Genomic DNA, 22,415 nt, shown 5'->3' with positions numbered 1-22,415 from the left:
CCCTATATGATCGAAATTAATCCGCAGACCTCCACTACGGCACCTCTGTCTTCCTTTCTTTTTTCGCTCTCTCCTTTATTCCTTCCCATACGCCACGGCTCAGGTGTCCGCCGATATGTGAGACAGATACTGCGCCACCTCCTTTCCCCTAAAACAAATTTTAATTTTCTCATCGTTACCCCCGCTCTTCGCATTCCACCAGCTTTATGTTGATTAGCGTCTACTTTCGGGAAGGAAGCCTCTGATTGTTCATAAATATGAATAAACATTGATTTCTATGCACACTGTCGCAATGCATCTTAGTGTACCTTCAGGCACCGATAGTAGGCAAAATTTGTATTTATTAGTGGTTTACAAAACCGTGTATGTTTTTTTATTACGTGGTTCTACTTGAAGTCTCTGCAACATTTTTAACTCTTCAAAGTAATGGTCCTCGTATGCAGCATGTGAAGTTGTCTTTAGCTTGTTCCCCCATATCCTTTAACATCTTTTCTATTGCCGACTGCGAACACCCTTTGCACATGTTATTATCAGAGATTTTTCAGCAGTTTCATCGTAATAGCTCTTCCCACGTATCTATTTTTACAGAGGTTTTTTTGGTTTCCGAAAGATATATAAAATCCGCGTTTCAATTTAGTAATATTATTAATAATAATAATTGGTTTTTTGGGGGAAAGGAAATGGCTCAGTATATGTGTCATATATCGTTGGACACCTGAACCGCGCAGCAAGGGAAGGGATGAAGGAGGAAGTGAAGGAATAAAGGAAGAAATAGGTGCCGTAGTGGAGGGCTCCGGAATAATTTCGACCACCTGGGAATTTTTAACGCGCACTGACATCGCACAGCACACGGGCGTCTTAAAGATTTTCCGCCATTAAAACGCAGCCGTCGCGGTCGGGCTCGAGCCCGACCATTTCAGTTTGTCAAAACGATGAAAGTGTAATACAAGAATATTGCGAGACATAATTAATCTTTGCCTGGAACAAAAAGTTTTTTAAATCAACGGCGGTTCAGGTGTCCAACGATATATGAGACAGATACTGCGCCATTTCCTTTCCGCAAAAACCAATTAATATTATTTTAATCAAACGGGACTGCGTTCGCTGTCATATGTTAGTGGTCCGAATCAATGGACGCAAAAGCTGTTTCTGGGTGCAAACATATTTCTTCGTTCGGTTTCATAAGGCTGACGCTGGCATGAACGAAATAATTTTTTAAATTAAATGGCCGGTCCAGGATTTGGACCTGAGAGACATAATAATAATAATAATAATAATAATTGGTTTTTGGTGGAAAGGAAATGGCGCAGTATCTGTCTCATATATCGTTGGACACCTGAACCGCGCCTTAAGGGAAGGGATAAAGGAGGGAGTGAAAGAAGAGAGGAACAAATAGGTCCGTAGTGGAGGGCTCCGGAATAATTTCGACCACCTGGGGATCTTTAACGTGCACTGACATCGCACAGCACACGGGCGCCTTAGCGTTTTTCCTCCATAAAAACGCAGCCGCCGCGGTCGGGTTCGAACCCGGGAACTCCGGATCAGTAGTCGAGCGCCCTAACCACTGAGCCACCGCGGCGGGGCAACCTGAGAGACACCAAATGCGAAAATCATACCCCCAGACCAACTGGCCCCAAGGTTGGTAAATGCGTTGATCCTACATTTATATAAAGGCGCACTTGCGCAAGATAACTCGGAATCCGGTATTACGGCTTTTTTTCTTTTATTATCAAGCCGCAATTCATTTTCAACCACCGAAGTTCGGCGATGCCGTTTTTTATTATTCCAGAGACTGAGCTTCAGTTACAGCGCACAACACCGTAATCGCTTTATACCGGGCCTGTGAGCGAAAACTACCACTAACTTTTAAAAGTAGTCTTTTTGAGGCATAAAAACGGTGCTTGTGTGATAAGAAAAAAGTTAATCATGTTAATTAGTAAAGTGCTTAACTTAGTTCAAATAGTTAGTTGTTTAGCTGCTACAATCACGGGCATGGTTGGCAACATAGATTTGCTCCAGCACAGGCGGGATGGAGGACGTCACCCCGCACGTGCGCCACGGAGCGACGTGCACAAGTGATCTTTGCTGCGCGCTACACAGACGCGCGCTTTTCGAAAGGTGCAAGAGATGGTCTGGATTTGTTTGAGCCGGAGAACCTGAGGCAATCGAGTCTTCGAAACTATAAAAACTGATATAGGTCTGCCTAATTCCACGCACAAATCTCTAATGGCAGCTAGGCAGATAGCTCTAAGAGTTAAGGGTGCCTCGAGTTTAGTGCTTCGTTATTACAGGTAAGCAAGGTTTTCCGTATTCATAAAGATGAAAACTTAAACGGTTTGCTATGGTTTAGCTTTCGGCCGTCATGTGCTTCGGCTTCTATTAAGAGAACTGATGTACAGCAGCCTTTAAGTGAGGGCATCGCTTCAGTCGAGAAGCAACGTTCTTGTATGCAACATGTGTTCGTGAGAAGATTTTTTAAAGCGCTGAAGCAATGTGCTGCGAAAGATTTTGTAATTAAATCAGATCTGTGAATGTGTTTATTCTTCCTGTTTTTAAAAAAATAACTATTTTCAGTGTATCGCAAATAGTTGCCATATATCATAGGAAGATTTCTGAAGTCTAATTAGTTAAATTATTTAACGGGGTGATAAATCTTCCTTCGTTTGCACTGCAGAGGACCGCTCCAGCGCCCTGATGCAAAACCTGCTCACATCTGTACGTTGAGTCGTGGTCTCGATACCATCGGGTGGGAGCGCGCCCTTGGAGGCGCGACGGAGGAGGCCGTAGCACATGTTCCTGTCCTTATTTTCACATGCCGGTAATGCTATTCCTAGACGTGAATCAAATGAAGTGCAATTTACTGATTTGGCCTAAAGTGCAAAGCTACCCGTTGCCGGCCAGTTAACTTGTCCTGCCTCGCAGCTTTATTTTTGTCTTGCCCGCTGGCTCATGCCTTCTCAAATGCGCTCATCTCTCGCCACTCGGTCTGTTGGGTGTAAGGTTTTATTTCGCGGAATGTGAAACACGAGCGTTTAGAATGAACAGGCACAAATGCGAACATATACAACGCAGAGAAGAAAAAATATAATACCGGAGCATTAATTTAAGCTTGAGAGCTTGGGTAAGAGGTGCTATTTTTCGTGGGTTATGGTTGCGTCGCGGCAACATTTAGAAAGACCTGCCACGATTATCACCACAGTCGTTCAGTTAAACCAAAGAAAGCTATACTTGCACCGAGTCCTTACCTGTAAGAAGAAAGTCGTCTCACTGACAATGCCGCCAACCAACCACCGTCGACGCTGTTACTGGCTTACCAATCCGTAGTTTCTGCACCCAAAATTGCCTCCTTTTGGGGCGTCGAGCAGTGGTTAAGGAATAGAACGATAGCCCCTAGCTTTGCCATCTCGTTGACATACGAAAAGGCACGCAGCAGTGCGGCCGAGCTTTCTTTTTGCCACGACGCTCCGTGTACGACATCCGAAAGTGCCTACCAGCAGAAGACATCGTGCATCTGTAGGACGAGTTCTCCAAATACGGAATCGACGCGTAGCTGCTATGTCATGAAAATCGATAATTTTTATAGGAAACATGACAGCGAAAGCGCGGACGAACCGCTGCCAAAGGAGCAAACGTATGTCTCCACGTACTGCCGATCCCTCTATACACTATCGTTCGCGGCGCTGCCGAATCGTAGCGTTGACTTCATGAAAACCGCACCTTGTAGTCAGAATTTCAAAAAGTGATGGAGCGCAAATCTCCAGAGAAAAAAGTGGAAGCACTGATTTTTTTGGTATCAGAAGATTGAGACTACTTTTGGCAACGCCTGATTAGATTTGAAAACAAGTTACTGACATTACGGCTCCAGAAGAATTACCCTTAAGAAATCCCGCTTTTTCACACAAGCGGGAAACGGCGTTATTCCGCCGAAACTGATGCGTTGCAGGTGCGGGAGGAGCTGAGAGATAAGAAAACCTGCTATTCACGCTAGCGAGAGGCGGCGTCATTCATTCCGACACTCATGAGTGGATCAAGAGTCTTCACCGCTGCACTGGAAATCTACGTCGGTTTTCTTCTTCCGGGAAGCGCTTTTTCGGCTCGTGGTCGTCTTCAGCATTCTTCGGAAGTTACTTAGCTAGAAACAATGTCTGGTCTGGAGACTAGGATAGAAAGGACAAGAGAAAGCGCCGAAAGCAGCGCGGCGCCAGTTCAGTTAAAGAGAATGAGGTTAGGAGGAAAGTAAGTTGTATTAGAGGAGAGAAAGAAGTGCGGGTGCGTAACACGCGTAAGAGAGGGAGAGAGGGTTTATTCACGGGAAGGGCAGAGAGGTTGGCCTGAAAAATAAATATCTGACCTGGTACTCTGTACTGGGAATGGGAAGAGGAGATATATATAATTGGTTTTTTGGGGAAAGGAATTTGCGCAGTATCTGTCTCATATATCATTGGACACCTGAGCCGCGCCGAAAGGGAAGGGATAAAAGAGGGAGTGAAAGAAGGAAAGAAGAAATAGGTGCCGTAGTGGAGGGCTCCGGAATAATTTCGACCACCTGGGGATCTTTAACGAGATTCTTCGGCGGGCGCCCGAAGAGAACGGACGTGTTTTTTAGCTCTCTGCTCCTTCGGACGCTGGGCCTAAGGCTTCGCGGCGCTGCGGGGTCTCCCCATGGAGACCACAGACACCGTGAACGAGCGAAGGCCTGTGTTCGGCGGTGACAATGAGCAACGCAGGGCAGGCCGCTCACGCTCACGATCGCGGAGACGAACGCCAACCAGAGCAAGGTCGTTCAGCACCATTCGGCGAATGCAGGCCGAGGTCGCTGATCTGCGGGACACAGTGAGGTGCCTGACGGCGGCGCTCATCACCACCTCGGAGAACCTCGAGTCTGTCATCGGGATCTTGGACGTGTCGCCGGCGGACCCACGCGTTCTAGCCTTGAGGGACGCCATGGCGCTCGATCACCAGACGCAGAACTCCATGGCGGCTCCCTCCCCGCCTCTGGCCACCCCTGCGCTTCCTGCCGCCATTGCTACACGTGGGGAACCGGCTGTGATGCCCTCTTCCCCTGATGCTGCGGGCTCACCGCGGACATCTGCAGCCGAGGAGAGCATGTGCACACCAATGGACGAGTCTGCTCTCCGGAAACGGCGACGCTCAACGGGGTCCGAGGAGGAGAGGGACTCAGAAACCAAAAGGGACATCGCGGTGGTCAAGCGGGAAGCTCGAAGCCCTCCCCCCCTATCATCACTGTTCCCTCTCCTTCCACACTCGAAGAAGCAGGCCCTTCCCAGCACGAGCCCCTTGTAGAACACCTCCAGCCTGCTGCTGATGCTGCTGATGTTGCTGCTGGGGCGACGGCGTCCGGAAGAAAACCGGGTGCGGCCTCACCAAATCCCGCCGCACGAGACCAGGCTGCGGCTGGGGCTTCGTCTGCTGGCAGCGAGCGCGCCCAACTCCGCGGCGCGCCGCAGCAATGCGCCGCAGACAGCGGCGACGCTGATGCTGGGGCAGCCTGGTCCCGTGGCGCATTATCACTACCAAGGCGCAGCGGCGTCGGAGAGCTGCCCTGGAGCGAGCCGCGGCTGCCGTGGAGTTCCCGTCCAGCCTGGTGGGTACGGTGCTGTTTCGGCCGGCGAACCGGGGCACCGCCTTCACCAGGGAACAGGGCTGGGAGTTGGCCGAGGAGATCGGACCCCGCACGGGCGTCCTCGCCGTTCGGGTAAACATGCGGCGGAATGTGGTGGCAGTGGACGCGGGGAGCAGCGATGCTCTCCATGCCCTGCTAGCCACAGCCGTCATCCGCGGCCTGCCAGTCTTCGCCAAGGAGCTTCCTCTTTGGAATCAAAGCTCCGGCCTGGTCTTCGGTGTGGACGGGCGCAGGACGGCGGTAAAGCTGCTAGCGGCGGCGGAGTCTACAGTACCGATGGTGTCGGCGTCTCTGTCGGGCAGCACACTCGGTCCGTTTTGCGGTGCCGGCACCTTCGGCGTTCATCACCATATTCAAGCGCAGGCTCGCGGTCCGCCCCTGCCGTCCCCGGCCGCTACAGTGTGCCAAGTGCGCCAGCCCGGGCATGCCACTGAGGTGTGTCGTGCTCCTGCCCGATGCACGTCCTGCGGCGGGTCGCACGAGCCTGGTAGCTACGCGAGCAAGCCCCGCTGCATTAACTGCGGGGGGCGGCACGCAGCCATTGACCCAGCGTGCCCGCACTGGCAGCGAGAGCATCACATGGCCACTTTAATGACCACATCTATGGCACCGATGTCCAGGCGGGTTGTCCGAGCCGACGTCCAGGCTGAAACAGCGGCCCCAGCCCAGCAACATCAGCAGACGCCGCGCGCGCTTTCTTATGCGCAGGCCGTCAGGGGAACACCCCAGCAGCAGCAGCCACCAAAGCAACGGCAGCGCCGGCAGCGGCAGCGGCGATCCGGTTGCCCGGCGTCCCGTACAGCGCGGCCCGAGCCTGCGGCCGCTTCCCATGGCCAGCTTCCTGACGCACGGGACGCGGAGATCACGCGCCTAAAGCTGGCGTTGCGCGCCCTCAGCGCACTTTTCCCGGAGGGCACCGATAGACACCGGGCTTGCTTAGAAGCAGCGGGTGCTCCCGCACAGATAAGCCAGCATGATGGCTAGCCGCCGGACTCCCTCCCGCATACCATCCATCCTGCAGTGAAACGTGCGCTCACTTGCGGCGCGCGGTACGCCGAAATGCGAGTTCGCATCGCACAGCATTCGCCGGAAGTTATCGCGCTGCAGGAGACGTACGTACGTTCACATGACGGGGAGCCCCAGATGCGGCTACCTGGCTACATTAGCTACCACTCAGCCATCACGTGCGAGGAACCCACCTGTGCCGCAGTGCCCTGTTGTGACACATCTCATCGCCCCGGGAATTCAAGGTGCGCGATATACGTGCGGCAGGACGTCCAGCACACCCTGGTCGGCTCGGCGACGGCGACATCTGACGCCCAGGAGTGCGTGGTGGTGACAGTGCGCGTCGGTGGTGTTGACACGTCGGTGGCCAGTGTTTGTGTGCGTCCAGCTGTCGCCTGGAACGCGTTGTATTTTCGTGCTGTGTATTCGTGCTGTGCCCCACGCCAGATCATCTGCGGTGATTTTAATGCCCGCCATAGTGCGTGGGGCAGTCCGCGCCACTCCGCGCGTGGAGACGACCTGCACGACGCAGCAACGGAGCTGGGACTCACCCCCTTGAACACCGGCGAGCCCACCTTTCGACGACGCGGAACAACCGGCTCATGCATCGATGTTGCCTTCGCATCCAGAGGCTTCGAGGCGACATGGCGCCGATGACAATCTCTCTGGGGCTCGGATCATTACCCCATCCTAATCGAACCCACTGCGTTGGAGGCGCGCCCAAAACGTGCCTCCTCCATTACCAACTGGAGTGCGTTCAGGCGGGCGGTCGACGAGGCGGCGGCCACTGGCGCAGATTTCTTTTCAAGTCTAGTCCGAAGTGCTCTCGCAGCCACCCAACGAGCAGAGGTAATGGCAGGGCAGCCCGCACCTGATATGAAGCTGCTCAATCTGCGCAAGAAGAGAGATCACACAGAGCTACGGGCGCGACGGACTGACAGAACGGCTGACTGGACTGTCTACAACCGCTTGGATGCAGCAGCGCGCCGCCACGCCAACAAGCTATACTGCCGGCAGTGGGCTTCACTATGCCAAAGGATGGTGGATTCGGATACGCGAATCCTCCAACGCAGCGGATTCCCCATGTCTAACTCTTCTTCTTCACACCCTCAGTCGAAATCAAAGAAGCAACAGATTGGCTCTAAGCCAAAAGAAACTATTTTAGGGCAGGCAGTTGTTGCTACCCGGATTTCTCAACCGTAGGAGTGTTAAGTGTTCTCCAGTGGAACTCTCGGTCACTTCTTTCAGCTTCAACAGATTAGATGTACCTTATATCTCAACATAATCCAGACATAATTATTTTACAAGAAACTTGGCTCACATCTGAAAAACATTTCCATTTGCGAAATTATTCTTCATTTCGACAAGATCGTCAGTCAAGAGGAGGAGGCTTACTCATACTAGTTTCCTCTAAATTTTGTCACAGGGCTAAGGTTACTTTTCATTCCTCTACTATAGACTGTGAGTTATTGGCGTTAGACTGAAATTCCAGGGTGTTATTCGTTTTCTTTAGTAAATGCTTCTTTTCTTGCGGTGTGCAGGATACCAGGCTGATAGATCTCCTGCTCCTTAATTGTCAGAAGTCAATTCTCTTGGCCGGTGACTTTAAATCTCATCATGCGCCGTGGGGCTTCAGGACAGATTTCTGCGGTAAGCGCCTTTGGGATTGGGTTACTGATAACAACCGTTCCTGTATGAATTCAGGTTCGGCCACATTTCTCCGCGCAAAAATTCGATCTGTGCTGAGATTTCACTTTCACCAGCCCTAGCGTTCCTGTACTCAATTGGTCGACTGTGGATTGTGGAACATCTAGCGATCACATACCTATCGTTTATGATGTTAATTGCCGCGTCAACTCCGCCGTGCTCTCAGCTGAGCTCACATATAAACCGTGACCAATTTCAGTCACCTTTGCGCTCCACTCTTGCTTCAGCGGTTAATTCTGCTGAAGAACATACAGCAAAAGGCATATGCTTGGCCATTGAGGAATGCCGAGAGAAGTCCGTTTTTTTGGTATGTACATCAAGAGGGAACACTTCAGCTAGATGGTGGAATGCAGATTGCTCGCGGGATTTCAGATGCAGAAAGGCTGCATGGAAGAAGCTCCTAGACAATCAGTGCCCAAAAACTTTTCATGATTATAAGTTCATTGCGGCTAGTTTTAAACGCACAGTCTCACAAGGGAAAGAAAATTATGAACCCGAGCATTTTGATTTCCTATCAAAATCAGGAAATCGTTGCGCACTTTTCGGTTCCTTAAGATCACGGAAAAAGATTCCGGGTTCAGAAAATTCACCCTCATGTGTTTTGACCCCGCAAGAAGCAATAGAAACAATTGAGACAATTGCCAAATGATTAGAGCAGCGTTTCGCCTCTGTACTTCCTTTACGCTCCGCGTTTGTGGCGTCAGTGGACCAGTTTCAGCATTTCCCCCTATTGCCCTTCCCGAGCTTTCCCCGGTATTGTTGAGGTTATCAACTGCTGCTCCTGGCCCTGATAGGGTAACATCAAAAGTGTTAAGGATCCTCTTTGAAGAGTCCCCTGCATCCTTACTGCAGCTGGTTAATCTTTCAATTAAACATGCATGGATTCCTCCTGAGTGGAAAATCGCAAAAGTGATCCCTTTACCTAAAAACAATGGTGGTGACTATTCTCTGAATAATATTAGACCCATTTCATTGACATCAAACGTGGTTAAGTTAATTGAAAGGGTCATACTCCTACGTGTTCCGGAGTTTGTGAACCATAATAATATCCTTAGTCCCTGTCAAATTGGTTTCCGTCAAAAATGTTCCATATGGAATGCTCACACCGATCTTGAGAGTCGCATTCGTCTTGAGCGGCACCAAAAATGCACGCTGCGTTGGTGACATTAGATATATCCAAAGCTTATGACAGCGTAGAACACTACATATTATTGCAAAACTTATATACTCTGCATTTGCGAATCACTTGCGTGGATATCAGCGTTCCTTGAAAACAGTTTTTTTTGTATACTAAATGGTGTGAATTCTGGGAGTTATAAACAATCCAGAGGTGTTCCACAAGGGGCAGTCTTGTCGCCTGTGTTCTTTAATATTCTAATGATTTCCATTCCCAGCCACCAAAACATTTGCACGTTCGTCTATGCGGACGACATTGCATTTTTCGCTGCTGCAGCTGACATTAAATCTCTCTATGTGTACCTATAATCGTACCTGAATTTGCTTGAAAGTTGGTTGGGTGACTTAAGTCTCACCTTAAATGTAAGCAAGTGCGCTGTACTTGTTTTTCAAATGAAAGATCATGTTCATCTGGCTCTCAGTTACCAGCGACAAAACATTCCCCAAATTAAGTCATTAAAATATCTTGGCGTCATTTATGACGACAGCCTCACATGGCGCGCCCACATTGACCACGCCGCAGGGAAAGGGGCTCGTGCTCTGGGCATGTTGCGTAGATTAAGTAATCCCCGGTCTGGAATGTGGAGAGATGCACTTTTGCTGGTATATGTTTTGTATGTTCGACCAATTTTAGAATTTGGATCTGTGCTGTTATCTGGTACGGCTGCTTACAAAATTCGCCCGCTCGTTCCTTTGGAGCGGGAAGCGCTTCGGTTGTGCCTTGGCCTCCCCAACTGTGTGGCCAATAACGTGCTTTATCTTGAAGCCCGTATTCCTGCTTTATCATCTAGGTTTCAATTCATAACTGTTCAGACCTACTTAAGGATATATGAATGAGATTTACACCGCTCCGTGTCTGTTTTTTGTTGCCAACCGACTTCCTTTTATGGAGTCCACTGGCCTAGATTTCATACTCCGCAGGTAGTTATGGTACAAAATTTGCTTGAACCTTTAAATCTTCTTTTGTCTAACATCCTTCCGATAAAAAACAGTGGATACTGTGTAGAAATTGTCTGTGATGACATTTTCCCGAAAAACGCTTAACATTTACCACCTCGCATTTTAAATGGATTATTAGAAGACCATTTACAAAGCCCACCTGTTAGCTTAACGATAGCTACTGACGCCTCCCAATGTGATGAAAAGTCAGGGTCGGGAATATATTGCCCGCTTCTTGATTGCTCTTTTTCTGCGCGGCTTCCCGACTACACCTTAATTTTCCAAGCAGATGGCTACCCCCGTCAGATGCTAAACAATCAAGAACGCCGCTGTAAGGAACCTGCTCATCCCAAGTTTGCTGGGCAACAGAAACGCGCGACTGTCCCGTATTCCCGGGGTACAAGTGAGGCTCTGGCGCGAATATTTGCCAAATACGGCGTTCGAATTGCGCACGTACCGTCCAGCAAGCTGCAACAGCAGCTGTGTCACGTTAAGGACCGCCTAGAGCGCACATGTTACCCCGGCATTGTATACAAGATCCCCTGCAATGATTGCGATGCATCATACATTGGCGAGTCAGGTGATTTTAAAAGAAGAATAAATGAACACAAGAATGACAGCAAGAAAGGTCACACTTCCTCCAACGCACTTGCAGAGCATGCCCAAATGATGCAGCACTCTATTGACTGGGAGAACGTCACAATCTTGGACACGATGAAACATTTATCTTCACGATTACTTCTCGAATCATTTTACATACAGACGACTTAGAATGCTATCAAAAGGACGAGAGGGAATCTCCCAGTTATCTACGCCCACTCACTGTGCAGTCAAGTCCGCTTATAAGTAGCGGCCCATTCCGCCAATCCTAATTGTGAACAAGGGAGCCGTACGGGTCTCGAAACATCATGTGTTAAATATTTTTTCTTTGGCGAGTGTATGTTTCTTGTGCTTCCGATATGCTTCCTCCTGGCCAGACAGGATTCTGTCGAACCCTTGATTATAACTACCAGTAGGCAGGTTATCAAAGAATACCTTAACAATTCATAACAGCAGAAAAAAAAACAAGTAGAGCAGTGGTCATCCTTGCTAGTAAGCATGTTACAAAAAGAAGGTAACAGGTCACAATGGTCAACACAACCATCTGTAAAATTAACATATCAAGGAATGGCAACAAGTATTGGCGGCGCAGTCATCTGGTAGAATGTAGGACATGTCCACTTCACTCATTTTTGATGGATTCTAATTTTGAGGTGAAGGGAGATAGTGATAGTGAGCACACTAGTAATCCATGAATTGAGCTAATTCCTTTCGCTTATGGGTAAAGGAAAGAAGGAATGCTTGAGATTGTTGGTTTGACAAGATTATTCAGTCAGCGAATGCGTGCTCATGCTTGTGCCGGGATTGCAGTAATTATCACAAGGGTGCATATTTAGACACATTTACACTATAGCTGTTGTGTAATAATTTGGTATAAAAACTTCAGGCGAGATTGTTTTGCCTTAGGTGATAGTGATGGAAGGCCAAACGAAGCGGTATATAAGTAGGGGAGTCAGAGGGGTTGTATTTGTTATGAATGAGCCTTACAAATTTCGTTGCGCTCTCTTAGGCCGAGTGACGTCAGTGATTGATTTCGGGAACCAAAGAGTGCTTCCATATTGTAAAATCAGTCTTACAAGGGTAGTGTAAGCAAAACAGCTTGGTATTTTGAGGGGCTAAACGTAAGCATCTTCTAAGCAAGGACAGCTTTCGCAAGGCGGCGGAATATAAACATGACCCAAAATATAAATAATCCAAATATCAATAACACAAAAATAGCCAAACGTGATAAACTGCTCATCACGAAAGCCTAACTTGCATCCAGCGATTATGCAACAAGATAGAAAAACGAATTTAGGAGCACCTTTCGAGGTAAAAGTAGCCCAAGAACAACAACGTACAAATGAAATGAGACAGTAGTAGCACTGAGCTCCCACTTAAAGGCGTATGGCGAGAAAAAAATGAGCACTCAAAGCGAGACATGACGTGACCTCAAAACCAATTTACCAACAAAAAAACTCGCCGCGGTGACTCAATGGTTAAGATGCTCGTCTACTGACCCGCAGTACCCAGGTTCGAACCCGACCTTGGCGGCTGCGTTTCGATGGAGGCGAGATGCAAAGGCTGTGCGATGTGCTGTGTGCTGTGCGATGTCAGTGCATATTAAAGATCCCTATGTGGTGGAAATTATTTCCGAGCCCTCCACTACGGCACCTCTTTCTGCCTTTCTTCTTTCAGTCCCTCGTTTATCCCTTCCCTTACGGCGCAGTTCAATACACGGGGGAAGTAAATGAATGCAGTGGCCTTGAGAACAAAACATAATACTGCCAAGGAAGACTAGGCAGTAATGCGTGGCGCAAGTACCCCTGCGACCTGATGTTTCAAAAATGATATGCATTTTGTAAGCCAAGTTGAATGCTTTTTACTGCTACGCCGTTTTTCCTTACGCCCACTGCTGCTAGGAGCATGAAAAAAGGGGTAATGTTAGGTGTGTCTTTTTCCGGTTTGCTTTCCTTGTTTTGGTCTTTTCTATTTCTAAGTATGTGGAATATAAGCAATATATTTTGGCGAACTGATAATGTAAACAGCTGAGAGTGCAGCATGCGCCAATATCTTATATGTTTCTTTCAAGCTTTATTTAACTATGATATCAGGATGCCGAAAGGCTGAGTCAAACAAATCACTACAAGCTCCTAATTAACCATAAATGTATCTTAGCAAGTATATTCACTGAACTTCCACAGTGTCATCACGAAGCAAGTGAAATGGCTAAACAAACACCAAAACTCACCAAGAACGTTTTGTGGTGAACATTCACATTTTTTCATTTAGCACTTTTTGCTTTTATGTGCACAGGCTATAATTGCACTGATTCTGAAGTACTTTGCCGTAGACGGTGCTTATTTTGCACTGAGATTTTGAGGCAGTAAAAATATTGCAACTACAGTGAGAGGCTGCAGAAGAGAGGAGGGAGTACGAGGAAGAATAAAAGTTCAATTAATGTTTCATTTTTAAGGCGAGTTCATTGCTGCACTATATAACACCGTTCATATTTTTTGACCAAGTGACATAAGCCACCTTTGCTGGAGCAGTCTCTGAGGACTGACGTGTGAAACCGGCATTGCAGCAGAAGGATGACATGGATATCCTTCGGCTATAGTTGTCTGAGGAGCGCCATGTGAGATGGGTATTAAAGAAAAAAGGATAAAAGCATTCTCCTCATGCTGTAATATTACCTTTAAATGCTGCCCTGTAGCCCATTTCTTCATACTGCTATTTTTTAAAGCCTGGCTGCATTGAAGGGGGTCTCTAGGCACTCAAGAACAGCTGGCGAGAGAAATAGAAAGGAAGAGAGAAAGTGGCTGTGCTGAGGATATGCCGGTGTGCTCGTTGCTGCTGTGTAGCCTTGGAACTGAGCGACCAGCTCTGGATTCACTTGGGGTGTGAGGGCGCGGGTTTTCCTTTTCCTTCCTACCTTTGAGTTGTGTTGTCAACTTTGCATTTTTACTGCATCTTGAAATTAAGAAAACGTGTTAATGGTTCTTGCTGAAAATCATCGCGAAATTTTAGAAATGACTGTAGAAATGTTCTGACCACCGCTAACAAAAAAAATGGCTGTTTTTCTCGGTTTCATACACTCTCTAAACTCTAGTATGAGAACCCGCCGCGGTGGCTCAGTAGTTACGGCGCTCGGCTGCTAACCCTAAAGGCGCTGGTTCGATCCTGTCCGTGGCGGCGGAATTTCGATGAAGACGAAATTCTAAAGGCCCGTGTGCTGTGCCATTTCAGTGCATATTAAAGAACCCCAGGCTGTCGAAATTTCCGTAGCCCTTCACTACGGTGTCTCTCATAGCCTGAGTCGCTTTGGGGCGTTAAAACCTAATAAACCAAATCATTCTACGAGTACGAGGGGCTCAAATTCCTCGTTAGTATTAGTAGGGGCTCCGAGGCCAGCCGAGACCTCTTTGAATTAAGCACTGCTTCATAATGAACATGAAAGTGCCACTATCTGATAATGACCTATTGAGAAGAGATGCGCATGTTATTTTGAATACGGGAATGCCCATACATGCCGTCAGCATTCTGGTTCGAAGGATACATTGCAACACACTGATCTCAACACAGAGGTGAAAAGACAGATTTTAGAAAACTCAGTACATACTTGTGCTCTGCAATGTACGCTGATCGGGCACAGCCAGGAACAGCCCCAAATCTGGACAGTGAGACATCCTTTTCGACGAAGCTCTTTTAGGACCTCTTCATACTGAATAGCAGGCACTTCACTTGCATACCATCGTAATTTCCAGCTGTGTATTCTTTCATCTGCAACGCCTGGCACTTCTTGGTAATAATTTGTATTGCTTGCATTTCACACAACCACAAGAAAATGTTTAAAGAGCCAAACTTTAAATACATAACGGCACTTGCTCATACTAGTTACTATGATCAGCTCTGCACTCTTTAGGTTATTCATAACCACTTAATATGAAAGTGCTTTAAAGAACTGCTTTTCTAGGGCTGCTTCTTCGTCAACATTTAGCAGTGATTTTTATTCACGGCCGCCTGCAACTAAAAGAACTTTACAGGTGCAGACACCGTTACCAATATTAGACTGGTAATCGAGCAGCCAGCTTCCTTGTTGGGGTACCGCTACGACGCATCGCTGAATTCACTCGCTTGCATGCCTTGACGCGTCACCAACCTTGCACACTGAGCTTGACATCTGGTGTAATCGGCTCTTAGAGGTTTGTTATAACCTTAAGACGCCACATCAAATCACAATAAAGACGCACATACGCGTAGCGAATAACACAACGATAAACAGACCGAGCGGAAGTCCGCAACGGGCCGATAGTGGCGTCAAAAAACACGCGTGCAAGCAGCGCACAATTTCGTCGAATAATGAACAGCAAGTCGGGCAACCACCTTAATGAAAGCCAAAACATAGTCACACGGTTTGCTGGGCCAGCACCTTGCAGGGGGCGATATCCAGTTGCCACATTTAGATTAATTACGGACTTATACGCGTGCACCTGGCATTTAGCAAGCGCATCTATGCACACATCACGGCGTTCGCTTCACAAAGCATACACTGCCAACACTGACAGATCAGCATGTTGATGATTCGATGTGGAAGGCGCTTTGCTGTCGCGGAAACAACCAGGGAACGACGCGCAATGCCGAAGGGAAACGAACAGGACAGAGCGGTAGAGTACCCATCTCACAAAACCCTACCGGACTCGCCTTTGTGCTCGCTGGTTTATTTTTGCGGTCGCAAATTGCGCGTATTCCTGCGCTACACTATGGGTCTCATCTGGAAACGAAGACTCGACGGCTTGCAGTAACCGCTTTCTTCTCTTGCTTCGCGGCAAGAAAAAAGCTGCAGCGGCTTCCACGGTTCAAGTCGAACGTATTGTCAAAATGAAACAGCTCCATGCTTTTCGGCGTGGTCACTTTTTGACAAAGAACGCGAACGGCAGCGTGCATTGCTGACACGCGGCGCAAGCTACGATAAGCAGGAAGTCCAAACGCAAGTTTGAAGCAACAAGTTTGAAATCAAAAGCACAAACAACGTCCGCACAACAGCAGCACGGACCACGGCAAGGCGCGGCGTAATACCTAGCCCGATATCACGCCGGGATGGCCGGATGTCACGGAGGGAGTTTCTGCATCCTGCCACGTGACCTGGCAGACAGCGCGCTGGATTTGTACGGCGTTATGAAGCACGCTAGGCTTTGGCGCGTGGCTATTAGCGTCGCGCGTCTCACGACAAATAATTACTGCGAACTGTTTCAAAATTGCAGTTAGACTAAGGCGCTTCGCGCCACAGTGTCGTCTAATGACCATAATCAGACCCTCAAAGGCACTCGAGGTAGCATTAACGTGGCGTTTTCAATCGTAAGATTTCCTACAGAGACTGTGTAAACCGCCGTTGTATTAGACATAATTATTTTGATATAATGCAATTATTATTTTGTGGTGTGAAGTAATTGTTTACATATCTATTTTATAATTATGCTGAGCTGCTCATGATCCAAACAGAGCGAATAAATTTGCTTCTGTGGCCAGTGTTACATGCTCAAGAACAACCATCTCTCTGATGTACACATTACCACACACCAGCGCTCTGATGTGCACTTTAGTCTGGTGTGCACACTAGAACACACCAACCCACCCTGGCGTGCACATCACAGCACACTAACATACTAAGACGTGTACACCAGCACACACCAAACCAGTGTGGTATTTAATTTCTTTATTATACGTCTATTTGTTTCGCAATATAGGCATGTGTAATTAGTTGGGCAAGCAAATTTTCATGAATTGGGCACTTATTTTTTTCTGTCTATTTGTGCTATAGTATGGCTGTCCCTGTTACCTTTGCTATCTATATTCACCTCTAGCAGTGAACAATTATCTGTTAATTTTTAAATCTTTCTGCGCCATTTTGATCATGTGGCAGCAACACTTACTTGCTTCCATGTGATGCATAGATCTTTGTATTTGAACAGCACTGACCAGAGGCTAGAAGTGACTCATATCGTCATCTTCTGCCACAGAATCTTCTTCCAATTCTTATATTTCCAATATTTCAAATAAAGATTGTTGGTGGACTTCCCCAAAATTTCAATCTGTCATTATGTCTTACTTGGCTAGAAGACAGTTCTGCATAATGCAGCGAGTAAGACAAAGCTGCGGGCACAAAAGATATATAGCTTTTAAAGATATCGCCTGTAATTTACGTCTGGCATTTTTAAATGTGCAAGGATCTTCTTTTGGTTTTTGTGATATGACTGAATTTTTTTACTTTGCACCTATGAACAAAAGAACATTGAATTATGCTTTAAAGCTAACAGAATTGCATGATCAAGGACAGATTTTTGGAAATCGCCTAAATAAATGTAACACTTCCATGGGGCTCTTTTATACATGACGCATGATCACACCTCATCCTTTTCAAGAATCAGCAAAATACTGATAGTCTTTCCCAAGAGAAAAGAACAGGCCTGTTTCAGCCTACTTGAGTGCTAATAAAAGGTTTTTATATATTAAGGCATTGGTCCTTGAATACCTAATTTAAATATATATTCGGCTTAGTTTGCCCATAGTATGCTTATGTAATTCAACGCGTGTTTAAAAACACAGCATTTGACTAGGTGAATATAAATCATCTGGACACTCACCAATTTTTGTTAGCAGAATTGACAGTGTTGATAAAGCTGAGTACAAACTTTGTTGACAGCTGCCGAATGCAGTCAACAGCATCGATAGTGTTGACAAGGTTAAGCATAAATTTTGTTGAGGCCCGTTGAATGCAGTCAACTGCATCAACTTTGTTGACAAGGTATGTATAAAATTTATTGACAACCGTTGATTGCAGTCAATGGCACTGACAGTGTTGGCTAAGTTTAATATAAATTTCATTGCCTGCTGTTTACTGTAGTCAACAAGCATTCCGTTTTTGTTGACTAGTTGTTGATTCCATTAGATGTTAACAGTTGGCCAACGGAATGGCAATGCTGATTTTTGTAAGCGCCTTGCTGTTAGGGGGCCCCGTAAATGAGACTCTTTTTCTTCCTATTTTATTGTTTGTTGTTGCTTCCCTCAACAAGTTAACGGCGCGTGCTCACTGCGGGAGATTGACCAAGACACAGGCAGCTACTGAAAGATGCTCAAAAACGTTTTAAGGTTTAAAACTGCAGATTCAGTGTTTAAATTAACAAAAAATAGGAAACTGGCAGAGTGGAGACTAAAGATAGGAACTAGGTTATACGGGCACTGTTTGAGATGTTTTAATTACAGGTGGATTTTGAACATCAATAGCAAGAAGGTGGAATTTAGGAAGATTTCTGGATAGCAGCCGTTTCGTGCCTTAAAGGAAACTTTGAACGGCGAAGAGCACATTCCTGTTACTATGTCCTAGGGTAGAAGTACCAAGAGACAGAACAACCGTAGAAGACAAACTTACACTAGCTGACGTAACGGGTGTTCTCACTCCGTCTTGCCGACTTCACACCCATTCATTTGTTAGAATTTTCTTCAGCTGCCCTGGCTTAAATTTTCGCAGGTTAAAAAGCTCTTTTTCTTCTGCCGCAATTATGACGGATTCATTATCCCTCTGTTTCTAAAAGCGTGTACAGAGTAAAAGGCTTGCTGGTGGTGTTGGTCCGGTGATTTCCAGAAACTGGATGCACCGCTTGAAGGCTTCTCGATGATAGGACTTGCAGGCGAAGGGATTTAGTGAGAAACGAACTTTTATACAGGCTATTTACAGATGTGTACACACAAAAGTCAGTATACGGCCACAACTATCCGCGGCCGGCCTAGCCGACCGCCTGCACAGAGGCGAGGGACACCGCGTCCCAACAGTCAAACTGGCGCGCCTTGCACCAGCTCTCAACGGTCACTCCCTCCGCACTCGGCCAGACCGAGCGCCTGCCAGCTAGGAGTAGCTAGCGAAAAAAGCACACGGGCGCGGCTCCCTTCGCGGGTACACCGCGAAGACGCCCACGCCCCTTTCCACACGTAAAAATAAACTGCTAACTGTGGCTCATCAGTTTTGACGAATAGGAAAGCTCAGAACTGATGTCAGCGTTTTCCCGTAACCCCGAGTTCCTCCCTAGGTGGTCTCGCAATCCTTCGCAAAGGGGACAGGGGTCCAAGGTCGAGGCCGGCAGATAGCCCCGCCGTCCGGAGCGGCGAAGGAAACCGCAAGGACGAATGGGGAGACTAACCAAAAAGGCATGAGTCCCCTTCTAACGGCGTGCACCAAAACAAAACAAAAGAAAACAAAACCGGACGCGCAACCTAGGTCACTGCCCTCTCGCAGAATATTCGCAACACATGTAGAAAAAGATGCGACAGCGCGCCGAACCCTACATGCAGAGTCACAGGCACTTCGCTTACCCCGCATTTTCGGTACAACCTCATGCCTGCCCATTACGGTTGGTTTGGGTGCCTGGGCTCACTGCAATTCATTTAAATGAGGTGGCAGATACCCTGGCGAAGGTATCTCTTCAAGGCCCAGTCATGATCCTTCTTCCGCCCTGCGCATATATTACAGCGGCCAGGTTTTGCAGGTATCTGCTATTGAAAGAATTAGCAGCCTCAGCGCTACTTGCTCTCCGAACTAGCAGCATATTATCTTCCCGTGGCACAATAAAGTGTGGCGATAGCGCAAGCTTGAGGTTTCTTTCACGCGTATAAATTGTCGCTGACCTCATTTAAATTTCTACCAACATAGGTCTGGTTTGGCGGCCTCCCTATTGTTCCCGCTATGCGGGGAACACGGAACGATAAATTATTTCTTGTTTTGCTGATCTTGTTGTTGTTAGTCTTTCCAAGGACATCACATACCCACACTGGGGGATCGGCCAAGAACCGGGACGCAGAGGTTGCTATTCATCTGCACTCAGTAAATTAAGACACAAAGCGCGCGGCAAAACAACGCCGGTGGATTTTGCCTCAAGATGGGCATGTACAGAAAAAAGTAGCTGTTTTGATTAAAAAAGAAGAAAGAGATTTAAAAAAAATTGCCCTGTAAAAATGTAATAATTCGTAGATAAGAAAGTATTCTAACATTTAGCAACGCAGTCGATGAGATCCTAGCAAGAATTTTTGAACAAATGTTGTTCAAAAAACAAGTTTTCTTGTCCTGCCGCCACCTCTTCTCCTTCACCTCTGTAAACATGGCACATACACACTCGGGGGGTATGGCCAAGGTACGGTGGTGAATGCCAAGGAAGTATTTGCGCGGGTCAAAAAAGACGTGATGCGGCGAAGTAAAATAGTGGAATGACTGAAACAAGAAAAAAATAATATTTTATATGTTGAAGAATTCAACCAAGTTAAACAAAGTATGAGGAATATATTAAAACAGACGTTTTAGACATGCGACCGATTTTTATGTACAGTTAACAAGGTAACCTACAAGTTTCCATAATGTAATCATGAAGGTAGCCGCAAACCCTACTTAACCACAATCCCTTGGCGCTCGAACCGAACAAGGGAAGGGGAAGAAACACAGTGAATCCTTTATGTTATTCGCTACCGCATGGTTTGGCAACTAGTCTACTAGTAATTTCGACCTATAAATGTGATGTTGCACATACCTCCTCAGCGGGGTGGATGTGGAGTTTGTCGATAATAACGCGTCCCGCAAGGGTGCGCGACAAGCGAGTCGCTTGTGCCGTCTTATGGGCTTCAATTAGCTCAGCGAGCGTGTTAAAAATTCCCAGCGTCAGCAGTCGATCTGGGTTGGTGTATGCCGACAGGCCAAAGGCCGCCTTGTATGCTGTTCTAATGATGCTATTAAGTGTCTCTTCGTCACTGCGACGCAGATGATAGGACATATGCAGGATCGGTGCACACCCGAAGCCCGCCGTAAGGATAGGGATAAAGAAGGGAGTGAAAGAAGTAAGAGGTGCCGTAGTGGAGGGCTTAGGTGTGATCAGTGCGACGCCTGCCGTGGAGAACGGCAGATATGTGCGCTCCATCACCGCGTTGCGGAGAGGAGGAAAGGATGCAGCGCAGGTGTGCTGCCTGATGATGATGATAGCAACTTTATTTTGCCACCAGATAAGGAGGCCCCCAACTCCCCGTTCCCGGTACGCAGGCCTGGGTGACGGGGGCCGGGACCTCCGCGATTAGAAGCAGGCAAAGAACTCTCAACTTCTCGCGGCTTCTTCCGCCAGGCGGATGGCTTGTTGCTCTGGAGCAGAAACCTTGCTTCGCGGCAGGGCTTCCCAGGTTTCTGTACAATTTATATTTGCTTTAGCCCCTGGGGAGCTAGCGCAATCCCAGATTATGTGGTCGAGGGTCCCTCTCGCCCGACAGTACTTGCACTTATCGTTTTGTCACACATCTTCTGAACATGATATGCCCAGACCACGTTTACGAAGTTCTCAGCTTGGAGGCGCCGCCATGCAATTACCTTCCTGTTGTTTACACTTTTATACAGGTGGTGGCACCAGTCTTCGCTGTAACATATAATTTTCGACAAAAATCCGTATAATTTCGCAGACGCTCGTCAATGTTCAGGCAGTCGGGCGGCTCCACAGTTCCCCGGAAGTAGAAAGCCCGGGCTAACTCGTGCACCGCATCGTTGCCAGGAACGGACGCGTGCACAGGAGTTCAAATTAGGCTAGTTTTGTGTTTAGCCGTCTATTTGCCGGAATTCTTGCCGGTTCCGACGAGGTCGTACCCTTTCCATAATAATAGATGGCCGTTTTTCTGTCGCTAATTATATAATAGGCTTCCGTTTCAACGCAAGCAAGCGCTATCGCAACTTCTTCAGCTGATTCCGTGTTTCGGCGGCATGTCGGGTGCGGCGGTGTCCTCAGTGGTCGACGGCCGCGGTGCCGCATATCGGCAGCCACCATTAGGTGTGCTGCCTATTCCCTCCATGACGTCACTCATCTTGACCGAGCGGAGCGGGAAGGAAGGAAGGAAAACGTTTATTGAGTTCTAGAGAGTAGGTGAGCAATTTGGCGGAGTCAGATGTGTCGTCCGTCTTAGAAATGGTCGTCTGCCCCTAGTCCAGGGCTCCGCTGGATGCCGCTGCCAGCTGTGCTCGCCGGATCAGCCCAAGTTGGACGTCCTGACGGTCGCTGGAGAGCAGTCCTTTCCATTGCTCCGCACTCGGGTATGGTATTTTTGGTGCCACCTCTATTTTCTGGCAGGCCCACGTTATGTGATAGGGCGTGGGTGTTTCATGGCACCATGGGCATTTGTCTGTGTATTGTGTGGGTTGTATTTTGTTGAGTGTATTTAGATTAGGGTATGAGCCCGTCTGTAGCAGCCTCCAGGCGACGGCGTCTTCCCTGGAGAGAGATTTTTGTGGTGGGGGTTACCGTTTCCTGCAGCCCTTGTAGTGGTTTAAGATTGCCGAGTAATCTCTAGGGAT

At 47.7% G+C, this 22,415-nt stretch overlaps 1 protein-coding gene across 1 annotated transcript in view; it reads left to right on the top strand.

Moving 5' to 3' along the window:
• The first annotated feature begins 21,827 nt into the window (after positions 1 to 21,827).
• LOC144120044 (uncharacterized) overlaps positions 21,828 to 22,415 on the top strand; it is a 92,342-nt gene continuing 91,754 nt past the window's right edge. Inside the window, exon 1 of the mRNA XM_077652519.1 lies at positions 21,828 to 21,894. Within this exon, the coding sequence (XP_077508645.1) occupies positions 21,828 to 21,894 (67 nt within the window). The remainder of the gene's footprint in view (positions 21,895 to 22,415) is intronic.

The sequence above is a fragment of the Amblyomma americanum genome, chromosome 1 (assembly GCF_052857255.1).
Source record: "Amblyomma americanum isolate KBUSLIRL-KWMA chromosome 1, ASM5285725v1, whole genome shotgun sequence".
In the NCBI taxonomy this organism is placed as follows: Eukaryota; Metazoa; Arthropoda; class Arachnida; order Ixodida; family Ixodidae; genus Amblyomma; species Amblyomma americanum.
Note: the sequence above shows the minus strand (reverse complement) of the source record. Positions and strands in the feature narration are given on the sequence as shown.